General features: G+C 45.6%; 1 protein-coding gene across 1 annotated transcript; it reads left to right on the top strand.

The window, feature by feature from the left end:
• Positions 1 to 65: 65 nt before the first annotated feature.
• L3HYPDH (trans-L-3-hydroxyproline dehydratase) lies at positions 66 to 12,424 on the top strand. The gene is given in 6 exon segments (XM_039536168.1): positions 66 to 441; positions 444 to 581; positions 2,920 to 3,089; positions 4,150 to 4,272; positions 8,008 to 8,145; positions 11,879 to 12,424. Coding segments are annotated over 6 exon segments (1,044 nt in total). The 5' UTR covers positions 66 to 92; the 3' UTR covers positions 12,005 to 12,424.
• The last annotated feature ends 222 nt before the right edge of the window (positions 12,425 to 12,646 follow it).

Genomic DNA, 12,646 nt, shown 5'->3' with positions numbered 1-12,646 from the left:
TCACGGCTACGCCGCTCATTCGGGCGTGGCCAGCCTCGCCCCGACAGGCTCCCTTGGTTCCACCCCCGGGTGGGCGTGGCCGCCTCGCTGCGATGGCGGCGCCCGGCTGGCTGCCGCCCGGCGCGCGGCCGGCGGTGCGCGTGGTGGACATGCACACGGGCGGGGAGCCGCTGCGCATCGTGCCGGGCGGGCTGGAGCCGGGCCCCGCGGGCCCCACGCTGCTGGCCCGGCGCCGCCACATGGGCGCGGAGCTGGACCACGTGCGGCGGCTGCTGGTGCAGGAGCCGCGCGGGCACCGCGGCATGTACGCGGCGGTGCTGGTGCCCAGCGAGCTGCCGGCCGCCCGGCTGGGCGCGCTCTTCCTGCACGGCCAGGGCTACAGCACCATGTGCGGCCACGCCGTGCTGGCGCTGGGCCGCTTCGCGCTGGACGCCGGCCTGGTGCCGGCGCCGAGCCGCCCGAGACCGCGGTCACCATCCACTGCCCCTGCGGGCCCGTCACCGCCTTCGTGCCCTGGGACGGGCGGCGCAGCGGCAGCCGCGTCCGCTTCCACAGCGTGCCCGCCTTCGCCGCCGCCGCAGGTACCGGGGGGCCCGGCCGCTGCTGGGGGGAGACCCGTGGCGCCTGGCCCGGGGGGCGGGGCGCCCCCTCTGTGTGACCCCCCACCCCCGCCTGTGGGGCACCCTGAGAGCCTGGCCCCCTGTCTGTGAGCCCCTAGTAATGGTGCGGGGCGCCCCTTGGCCGTGTGATCCCCGAGCCCCCTTCTGTGGGACCCCCGTCCCCTGGAGCCGTGGGGAAGGGTGCCCCTGTTCTCGCCCCCCCCCCGACTGTACGGCCCCCACGGGTGATAGTGCTGACTGTGTATGACTAACACCACTAAACCTGCTCTGGCTTTCCCCGCGTCTCCCCCGGGCCCTGGCTGTGAATGTGTGAGGTAGCTCCACACCTTGGTCAGTGAGGGATGTGGGGCCCACGTGCCCTCACCTGGTTCCTTTCCACACACTGCAGAGGGGTGCAGGAACAATTGGTATAGTGGGGGTGCTGAAAGCCATTGAACCCAATTGTAAACCCTGTATATGAGGGAAACCATTTCAAGCTGGGGGTGCTGCTGCACCCTCAGTTCCAGCACCTACGGAGGGGTGTTACGGGTGCTTTGGTTCTGATGCAACCAGCTTCAAGCATGTGTGCTGGCCCCTTGACTTTGGAAGCAGGTGTCAGTGTCGAAGGGCGTGGCACAGCTCTGGCAGCCAACAGGCTTTCTGCACAAAGGATTGTAGTTTGTGCCCTGCATGTTGCTGCCCCTGAGACCATATTGGGCTGGCAACCTCCAATTCTGCAAAACACAATGCATTCTTATTTGTGGGAATCAGATTGGGTAGTTTAAGACTGTATAAACATCAATAGTTTGAAGGAGGAAGCTTGTCTAAGATTGCAGCCTCTTGAACTGAGGGTAGTTAAGAAGATACCACTTACTGAGTATCAGAGGGGTAGCCATGTTAGTCTGGATCTGTAAAAGCAGCAAAGAGTCCTGTGGCACCTTATAGACTAACAGACGTATTGGAGCATGAGCTTTCGTGGGAGAATACCCAGTTCACATGCATCCGACGAAGTGGGCATTCTCCCACGAAAGCTCATGCTCCAATACATCTGTTAGTCTATAAGGTGCCACAGGACTCGTTGCCACTTACTGAGATCACTCCAGAAAACGGAGGAATGATTTGTTTTTAACTTTGTACACTCCACTCATTAAGGGTGGGAAGGGGACAGGCAGGTGAATGTTTTGGTGGAGAGAGGGGTGTTTTAATGAAGTCTGTACTTACTTTTGACTCCACAGAAGAATAGACCAAACTATGGATCTGCCTGATGTTGAAATTGGTGACCAGGTCGAGAGGATGAAGAACTCTGCTTTGTAGGGCTCTCTGCAGATGGGCTACCTAATGTTTCTGAGAACCTTTATTAAGTAACAAAAGAGCAGAACTTCGGATAGATTAGAGACTTCACAATCCCTGCGACATTTTAGGATGATATGCTATCCCAAATTTGTGTCTTCGCTATTGCATAACCATATTCAGCTTCTGTAAGTACACTAGGAGTCACCCACACTCTTCAGTCTGATGGTCTCCTGCATTTTGCCTTTTCGTTTTGCTACTGCATTAATTCCTTTAGCTGTTCTGCTTTCTGCCCTCCAGCATCTTTTCCTTTCCAAGACTCCTTGTACCCGTTTTATAGCTGCATCTAATAATCTAGTCTACTCACTGTCATTTGTTTTTTTGGTTTGGGTATTTTAATTTTTCTAATGATTGAAACTCATGACATGATTTCTAGCATCGTGTTCCTTGACTTTCCTGTAGAGTTCTGAGCCACTCTTGCTTTAGCACCTAGCTTTACATCTCACTTCAAAGTAAATCTGACACTGTAATTACGTTGACTTACCCTACTGTGTTTATTAGAATCCTGCTGAATTGATAGAATCTGATTGCACTGTTCTGCACTAATAAGCATGAGATAAATGGTCTAAAAAAAAAATCTAATACTTCTAGTTTGGAAAGTACAGTCTGTATAGTTGGACAAATTCAGCTCAGCAAGGACAAGGACAAATTGTTCCCTGATTTAGAACCCAGTCTGACCCGTGGATTTTAACAGGAGAGTTTTTGCATCGACTTTAATGGAAGTTAGATCAGGCTCTTATAAACTTAGCACTTACCTGTCTTTATCCTTTGATGTCAAAGTGCTACAAAAAATTATCCTTGTTACTCTGCTAACAGTTGCATTAAAATCAGCACCGTTGCACTGGGGTGTGAATTAGGACAGAATGTTTTCCCATGTTGGGGGGCCGAGGGGAGGTGCGGGGAGATAATGTTACCTATATATGCTCATGCACATTCTGCTTGCTTTCCCTCCCTCTCCTGTTCTGTTTAGATGTGACAGTTGATGTTCCTGGCTATGGGAAGGTGGTGGTCGATATTGGATATGGTGGTGCTTTCTATGCCTTTCTCAGTGCTGAGAGGTTGGGATTAGATGTTTGTTCTTCAAAGACTCAGGATCTTGTAGATGCAGCAAGTGCAGTAACAGAAGCAGTAAAGAGACAGGTACAGCAGGATGCCAACATACCCCAAATACTCTTCTAACAAAGCAATAGTAATGCAGGGTTTTTCTTACGGAGGAGACACTTCATGACATTGTTTTACATTCCAGGTATAGCATTCCAGCAAAGAGTAAATATCATAATAGACTTTCTCAGGTGTTTGTGGGTGTGACGATTCTTGCCCTGTTTCTGTAGTTTTACAGTTTAGTTAGGGCTTGTACACACTTGCGCTTACTTCAGTATAATTTAAGTCGCCCGGGGGTACGGAAAAGCTGCCGACACAGCTACTGCTCCTGGGGAAGGTGGAGTAATTATGCCAACAGGAGGAGCTGTCTCCTGCTGGCATAGAGTGTCTTCACTAGCAGGTACAGTGGCACAGCTGTATAGTACAGCTGCTCCACTGTAGCCATTCTAGTGTAATCCAGCCCTAATCCAAATTCAGAGCCACGGCTGAGGAGACTGGGGTTACTGTTGCCAGTCTACTATACTATCCTGCCTTCTGCATGATTGATCTTACTAAAAAGTGTATTAGCATATTTTTAGTTTTGAATTTTGTATTTACGTATTCTTAATGACTTCAGGAGCGCCCGTATCTAGCACCAGAATGTCTACTGTAGGCTGCTTAAATGTCTGTCGTGTTTATGCGTCTCCCACCTCTCACTCACCGCACACGTCCCTGTACAGCCCCAGGCAACAACAGCACACTGATGGTTTGTAGTCAAGCAAATATCAGACCTGAAAAATGCATCTTGAACAGAGCTTAGGGAATCAGCGGAGTCGAGTCTTGAAGAAATAGCTGAGGGTTTGAGTTGCACACAGGAAATTCCACAGTTCCACAATGTCTGTAGTCTTAAGTGAACACAAGATGAAGTTGCTGTCCTCACTAATGAGCATCAGTTTGTTACCTGTGGGGTAGAAGTAAATGTGCCCAAGAGTAGTTAGGCTGGTACAGTTATACTTGTGTGTGCCCAGCTTTGTCATCTTGTAAAAATCTTACTGCAATTTAGTTGAAAAGATTTGATTGTTGTATATGTCTGTATATCCATTCTGTGTGTTGTTCCTAGTTTAAACTTCATCACCCTGACAACGAAGAACTTGCTTTCCTCTATGGTACTATATTAACAGATGGAAAAGATGCATTTTGTGATGAACCAACAACCAACATCTGTGTGTTTGCAGATGCACAGGTATGAAAACGTGCTACTTTAAGGGATACAAGATACGTAATGCCTGGTCTGTGTATCTATTAAGAATGAGTTAGATTGAGCTGCTGCTTCTCTCGCTATGCTGCAAAGGCATCGTCTTTGAAGTGTCGTCTGTTCCTTAACTGTAAACTATTTCAGTATAGAATGAAAGCAGGTAAATCCTTTTGCAAACATGAGAGAGGCTTTCACTAAGGATTAAACATGAGTTTAGTAGGAAGGACTCTCCCAACTGTCACATGGGAATGATCCAGAGCAGTGCTTCTCAAAGTCGGGCCGCCGCTTGTTCAGGGAAAGCCCCTGGCAGGCCAGGCTGGTTTGTTTACTTGCCGCGTCCACAGGTTCGCCCGATCACAGCTCCCACTGGCTGCCGTTCGCTGCTCCAGGCCAATGGGGGCTGCAGGAAGCAGCACGGGCCGAAGGATGCGCTGAACAAGCTGCGGGCCGACTTTGAGAAGCACTGATGAGAGAATTTAGTTCTAGATTCTGTTAGTGATTATATGCAAGTGTTACAGACCTGAAAGTAACATGAAGTTTTAATACTTGAGTAGTAATTATGAATATTGTCAAACTAGGATCCCTCACTCCTAGTATTTTGCCAAACAGAATCAGTCTAAAAGTGCCAGAACCCACTTCGTTTCTTTTGTTCTTCTCTCACCCTGTCTATTTGCAGAACCCCAGAGCTAGGAAATGTCTGTAATGATATGGACTTGTCATAAACAGATAGTTAAGGGTTAAAGTCTATTTTACCTGTAAAGGGTTAACAAGCTCAGTAACCTGATGAACACCTGACCAGAGGACCAATCAAGGGACAAGATAATTTCAAATCTCTGTGGAGGGAAGGCTTTGTCTGTGTTCTTTGTTTTGAATTCGTTCTCTTTTTGGATTTAAGAGAGGCCAGACATATTCTTCAAGTTCTCCAAAGTTTCCTGAAGTATTTTCTTCTATTCAGTATAGTGAGTATTAGAAAGGCAAATTAGTCTTATAATTTAATTTCTGCATTTGCAATTGTGTTTGCTGGAGAAATATCTTTATTTCTGTTGCTGTTACTTTGATTATTCTGAGGAGGAGGGAGGGGAAGTCTCTCCAGTTTTTATAAGTTAGACCCTGTAATTTTTTCCATCCTGGTATTACAGAGATATGTACTTTCTTTTAATAAAATCTTTTCTTTTTAGAACTTGATTGATTTCTTCCCTTGTTTGGATTTTCAGGGGAGGGGGGAATGGATTATTTCCCTTTGTGTTAAGATTCAAGGAGCTTGGATCTGTGTTCCCAGGGAAGGTTTGGCAGGAATGGAAAGTGTACCAAAACACTATATTTTTGGTTGGTGGCAGCTTTACCAGATCTAAACTAGGATTTTAGTTTAGAGGAGTCCATGCAGGTCCTCATCTTGTGAACGCTAAAGTTCAAAGTGGGGAATAAACCTATGACATGGTGGTAGAGGTGGGATTTTTTTTTAAGAACCAAAGCAGAGAGCCATTGAGAGCTATTCTTTCCCTCTAGAACAGGGAGGCAGCCTGAGAAGGGGGGGGGGGGGGGTAGAGGTATTCAGTTTCTAACAAGGTATTGTTAGAAGGAGATTTCCAGCTGGGCTATGTTGGAAGGTACTTAGCAAATTGCTAGAAACAAGTTACAAAACCAGATTTTTCTAGTTTCTTGTGAGCCAGCAAACAATCAGCAAAACACCTTTTGCAAATGAAAAGTTTTGTTTTCTTTTTATTCAGCCGGGAATAGAAAGGTTAGGAACTTGTAATCCAAGCAACTGAACCAAGCAACACAGATAATTCACTGACTGCAGAGGGGTGTGGCCAGCACCAGAAAGCAGAAAAAATGAGTGCCAAGGAAGCATCTAAACTGGAAACAAGACAAAGAGAACTGCAATTAAAAGAAAAGGAATTGCAATTAAAACTCCAGGAGATGGAAATAAAAGAAAAAGCCAAAGAGGCTGACCACAAAAGAGAGGTGAAGAAGCAAGAGGCTGACCACAAGAGAGAGATGGAGAAGCAAGAGGCCGAACACAGAAGACAAATAGAGATAAAAGACAAAGAACTGGAATTAGAAAAGGCTAAACAGAATGTTCCAGCCAACCCTAACAATCCTTCTCCAGGCACTGTTCCCCACCCCAAGACATTTCCCACCTACAGGGCAGGTGATGACACTGAGGCCTTCTTGGGAAATTTTAAAAGGACCTGCCATGGGTACAGCATCCCTGAAGACCAGTACATGATAGAGCTAAGGCCATGGCTCAGTGGACCCTTAGCAGAAGTGGCAGCTGAAATGCCTAAGGAAAACATGAACAATTATAAACTGTTTCAAACAAAGGCCAGAATCAGAATGGGGCTAACACCTGAGCATGCCCGTCGGCGGTTCAGAGCCCTGAAGTGGAAACCAGATATGTCATTCCCCAGACACGCCTACTACATTAGGAAGAATTGGAATGCCTGGATGTCAGGACTAAAGATTCAATCTCTAGAAGACCTGGCCCACCTGATGCAAATGGAACAGTTCTTAGATGGTGTTCCTGAGGAAATAGAACGGTACATCCTAAATAAAAAGCCCAAAGATGTAACAGTGGCAGGGGAAATTGGAGGCGAATGGATGGACCTAGCAGAAAAGAAAAAAGCTACTATCAAAGGGAGCGAATATAACAAGGGACAAGCTGACAAACCGGGGGCTACCCCAGACCCCAGCTACAACTCAAGGAAAGCCTCAAACCACCTACAGTCCCAGCCTCCAGCAACCCACCTCGGCCCAGTGACCCAATCAAGTGTTCTTAAAAAGTGAAAAATCTCGTCGTTTACATACTTAGTAGTATATGTAATAGTGCATGTGTTTTATTAATCTGTTTATTTTAAAGTTCTAAAAGGAAATCACTGCCAGTGTGGTTCCCCCACTGTCTGCGATTTGGGGGGCGTGTCATAAACAGATAGTTAAGGGTTAATGTCTATTTTACCTGTAAAGGGTTAACAAGCTCAGTAACCTGATGAACACCTGACCGGAGGACCAATCAAGGGACAAGATAATTTCAAATCTCTGTGGAGGGAAGCCTTTGTCTGTGTTCTTTGTTTTGAATTCGTTCTCTTTTTGGATCTAAGAGAGGCCAGACATATTCTTCAAGTTCTCCAAAGTTTCCTGAAGTATTTTCTTCTATTCAGTATAGTGAGTATTAGAAAGGCGAATTCGTTTTATAATTTAATTTCTGCATTTGCAATTGTGTTTGCTGGAGAAATATCTTTATTTCTGTTGCTGTTACTTTGATTATTCTGAGGAGGAGGGAGGGGAAGTCTCTCCAGTTTTTATAAGTTAGACCCTGTAATTTTTTCCATCCTGGTATTACAGAGATATGTACTTTCTTTTAATAAAATCTTTTCTTTTTAGAACTTGATTAATTTCTTCCCTTGTTTGGATTTTCAGGGGAGGGGGGGAATGGATTATTTCCCTTTGTGTTAAGATTCAAGGAGCTTGGATCTGTGTTCCCAGGGAAGGTTTGGGAGGAATGGAAAGTGTACCAAAACTCTATATTTTTGGTTGGTGGCAGCTTTACCAGATCTAAACTAGGATTTTAGTTTAGAGGAGTCCATGTAGGTCCCCATCTTGTGAACGCTAAAGTTCAAAGTGGGGAATAAACCTATGACAGGACTGTAGTATTGGGAGGGAGTGTCTCCTTTTATAGTAAAAGATGAAAAATAAGCTAATAAACGTTTTATTTTTTTAAATTAGATCGACAGAAGTCCTACAGGCTCAGGAGTAACTGCGCGCATTGCCTTACAATACCATAAGGGTCTCATCCAGCTGAACCAGACCAGAACCTTTAGAAGCAGCACAACTGGTTCCTTGTTCACTGGAAAAGCCGTGAAGGCAAGCAGCAAACCTCTTCTTTTCTGTGTATTTTTAAGGTGTTTTTTGTGAATTTTGTGCTCATGCCAGTGAGGAACTAACAGCACAGGCTTAAACCAGGTGTAGTGCAACTATCTACAAACAGTTCTGGCACTGTAGTCACTTGATCTGTTGCATCCCTATCGGATCAATCCTGGGCCTGTTTTGAGCAGAGATTGCAAGTCTTGACAAATTTTGTGTAGGAGAGCACTGTGTTCTGGGTAAATGGGGATGAAGATTCACCTGACGCAGTAATCTTTCCATTGTGATCATAGGCTGTACAGAAAGGAATAAACAGTATGGTGATTAAATTCACGGATGATAGAAAATTGGAAGGAGCTGAGGATGGATGAATAATTCAGAGACCTAAAATAATTAGGAACATTGGCAGAAAATAATACAGATGGGGGGTGGGAAATAATCCAAAACAGACATGAAGTGTGACAAACCAAAGAAGTGGTACTGCTGAAAGAGACTTGGGGGTCACAGCCAACACCAGATCAGAGATGAGCTTGAAGTGAAAATCAGGGGGAAAAAAGAGACGTGCAGTTTTGCGCAGTATATACAAAGGCTTCTCATCAGAGCAGGGCAATATTTGTAGGGCTTGAATATAGTTACAGCTGAAAGATTTCCAGATTGGAAGGAGTTGAGTGAAGAGCACCAGCAATGTGGGCTGGTGGGACTGATTTACAAAGAAGATTGGGTTCAGTTGAGTGACAATTCAGGAGAGACGTAAGAGGCTGCATACGTTGGAAGAAGGCAAATGGGATGAACTTGGGATGGGAAAGCTCGTGAATATCAGAAACATTTTCCCAACAGCTCTTGGGCTAGGAAAAGGAAGGAGCCATATGTCTGGGGCAGACCTGCCAAAGGTAACTGCCGCTCCATTTAAAGTGCAGAACTATTGATTAACAAAAGCAATGAGCCAGTGGTCCCCAACCTTTTTGTGGCCAGTAGCACATTCATGTTTCCAGAAGAGTGTGGCCGACGCCAACAATTTTTCAAGGCTTATTTTGTATTTGTACATTAAATAATACAAAAAAATCATATTTAATATACATAATATATGAATCCATAAGATAAAAAAGGTAATTTTACATGTAAAAGGTATTAATTAAATTATTCAGCACTTACTCTTTCACCTTAGCATGTGAATTTGCTCTTTTTTATCTACCTGTAAGAAAAATTAAGAAGTTTTTACAAAATAAATATCATAAACAGTGTTCATCTTATTTATTTTAAAAAAGTTAAACATTGTTGAACTGCTGGTCCAAATATATTTATTATTCTTATTTTAAGATGGAATGAAGCCTGCAGCCCCGGAGTTCTCTGTCCCTGGCAGGCGCGGGGGCGCAGTTTCTCTCCGGCTTAAGCCAAGAACACCGGTGCCCGCAGCCTGTAGCCCCAGAGAAGCTGCAGCCCTGCGCCTGCCAGGGACAGAGAACACCTGCAGCCTGCAGCCCCGGAGTTCTCTGTCCCTGGCAGGTGCGGGGGTCATGGCTTCTCTCCCCTGCTGGGCACTAGGAGGGCGCACATAAATGCCCCGGCAGGCGCCATGGCGCCCGCGTGCACTGCATTGGGGACCACTGCAATAAGCAAACCCCACGGTCTTAGGCCATGTCTACACTGCCACCTATGTCGGTAAAACTTATGTTGTTCAAGGGGCTTAAAAAAAACATGCCTGAGCGACATAAGTTTTGCCAGCATAAGTGGTGCTGTGCACAGGGGGAGGGATAGCTCAGTGGTTTGCGCATTGGCCTGCTAGACTCAGGGTTGTGAGTTCAATGCTTGAGGGGGCCACTTAGGGATCTGGGGCAAAATTGATACTTGTCTTGCTAGTGAAGGCAGGGGGCTGGACTCGATGACCTTTCAGGGTCCCTTCCAGTTCTATGAGATAGGTATATCTCCATATATACATGTTGGCAGGAGAGCTTCTCCTACTGCCACTCATTTGGGATGGTTTAATTATGTCAACGGAGCGCTCTCTCCATCGTCATAGAGCAGTTACACAAGAGATCTTACAGCGACGCAGCTGTAAGGTCTCTGGTGCAGACACAGCCTTAAACTGTGATTTCTGTTCCTGCGGCAATAGTGGAGCCTTTCCTTCACTTGCCTTGACTTCCTGGAGCTCCCAGCAGAAGTCATCATAGGCTACTAGTTCAAGTATTTTATACAGCAGCTATACCCTTCTTGCCTGGTAGCTCATGGCTCAGTCCAAGCTAGGTTGGCCTGTGCCAAATAGAAGCCATTATCATGGTGTGGCTCGGTAAGGCCTGGCCTATGCTTAAAAGAGAGATTGACATAGCTAGTCAGTCAGAGGTGTGAAAAAACACACTCCTGACTGATGTAGCTCTGCTGACCTCTGACCCAGTGTAGGTGGGTTATATCTGCGAGTGACTCTAAGTAAACAAAAGCCCTGTGACTGTAACTGCAGTTGGTCAGAGCTGAGGGACACCCACAGAAGCAATGCCATTGGTGACACAATTTTATTGTACTTCGCTACCTACAGTAACTCCTTGCTTAACATTGTAGTTATGTTCCTGAAAAATGCGACTTTAAGCAAAACGATGTTTAGCGAATCCAATTTCCCCATCCCCATTATTTACATCAATTCTTAAGTCTTTTGGTGACATTTTTTTTGCCAAAAGACACGTGTGTGTGTGTATGTGTGTGTGTGTGTGTGTGTGTGTGTATGTATGTGTGTGTGTATGTATGTATGTATGTATGTATGTATGTATGTGTGTGTATGTATGTATGTGTGTATATATATATATATATATATATATATATATATACACACATACACACACACACACACACACACAGTATAAGTTTTAAACAAACAATTTAATACTGTACACAGCAATGATGTTTGTGAAGCTTGGTTGAGGTGGTGGAGGAAGAGGGTGGGATATTTCCCAGGGAATGCCTTACTGCTAAATGATGAACTAGCAATCAGCTGAGCCCTCAAGGCTCAACCCATTCCTGTTAATGTAGCCTCACACTCTACAAGGCAGCACGAATGGAGGGAGGAGACACAGCATGGCAGAGAGAGACACGCACACTGTGCGTTGCCCCTTTTAAGTACGTGGACCCCACTCTAAGTACACTGCCTTTTTAAGTAGATCAGCAAGTTGAGACAGCAGCTGCTGCCAGCAAGCTCCCTTGTCCTGAGCCCTGTCGTGTCCCATCCTCCCCTTCCCCCCTGTTCTATGGAAATGGGGTTCAGGAGCGGGGGGAGGGGGGCACCCTAACATTAGCACCCTTCTTCCCCTCCTCTCCCCCACACAGCAAGCAGGAGGCTCCCTGGAGCAGCTCCAAGGCAGAAGGCAGGAGCAGCATACGGCAGTGTGGGGATGGACAGCTGAACTGCCTGGCAATTGCTAGCCTGCTGGGTGGCTGTGCACAGGGAACTTAGGGGAGCTGTTGCAGGGGCTGCTGGTGCACTCTGATTCCAAGCCCCCACCAGCTAGCTCCAACGGGCTGCTCTTCCTGCAAGCAGTGGACAAAGCATGCAGCTGCCAAACAACATTATAAGGGAGCGTTGCACAACTTTAAACAAGTATGTTCTCTAATTGATCAGCAACAAAACAACGTTAACCGGGATGACGTTAAGTGAGGAGCTACTGTACTATGTAGTAATACTCTTTTGTAAACAGGGAAGAACCCCTTAAATGCCAATTCAGTTTAAAATCTAAACCTTTTCTCTTCTCAGGAAGCAAAGTGTGGTGACTATAACGCTGTTGTAGTAGAAGTCTCAGGAGAAGCCTTTTATACTGGAACAGCAACCTTTGTTGTTGAAGAGGAGGACCCACTGAAATACGGATTTTCTCTAAAGTGACCTTTGCCATCATTCAATTGCCAGCTTTTAAATAGTAACCAATATTTGTAATCTGTAGGGGGGGAAATATAAATACACCATACTTACTTAGCTCATATTTTCCTAATAGACTGCTGTATTTATGCATGGTTAAAAACAAATTCATTTAAATATCAGAGATCAGAGAACTTTGCTGGTATGATTACTTGTATTACAAATAAAGATCACAGGCCACATTATTCTGTAGTGATTAGCATGTATTATACAAGTCTGGGTCTGTTTGAAACTGCATTTACAATTATATTTCAAATGCTCGATAGTAAACAAAGCTTAGCTTGAAGGGGCAATTTCATATGTAAGTGCCTCTTGTAAAGACATTTTGTACTTTAAACTCTGCTTCAGTGCAAGAACTCTATTAAAATGCGGTATTCTGACCTCACATTTTTCTTGTTTTAATTCTAGTAACATGGCCTCAGTCACTGATCTTAAGTGTTTCGCAGTCATTGTTTTGGCTCGTCTGCCCTGACTTGGTCATTTCACTTTAACTACCATAACCTGTCTGGCCACGCTGCTTCATAGCTCAGATATCTTAAAAAATACCAGAGCTGAAGTTACCTTCCCTGCTCTACAAACATTACTCATCAGCGGGTCCTTCCACTGACA

The sequence above is a fragment of the Mauremys reevesii genome, linkage group 4, assembly GCF_016161935.1.
Source record: "Mauremys reevesii isolate NIE-2019 linkage group 4, ASM1616193v1, whole genome shotgun sequence".
Classification (NCBI taxonomy): domain Eukaryota; kingdom Metazoa; phylum Chordata; order Testudines; family Geoemydidae; genus Mauremys; species Mauremys reevesii.
Note: the sequence above shows the minus strand (reverse complement) of the source record. Positions and strands in the feature narration are given on the sequence as shown.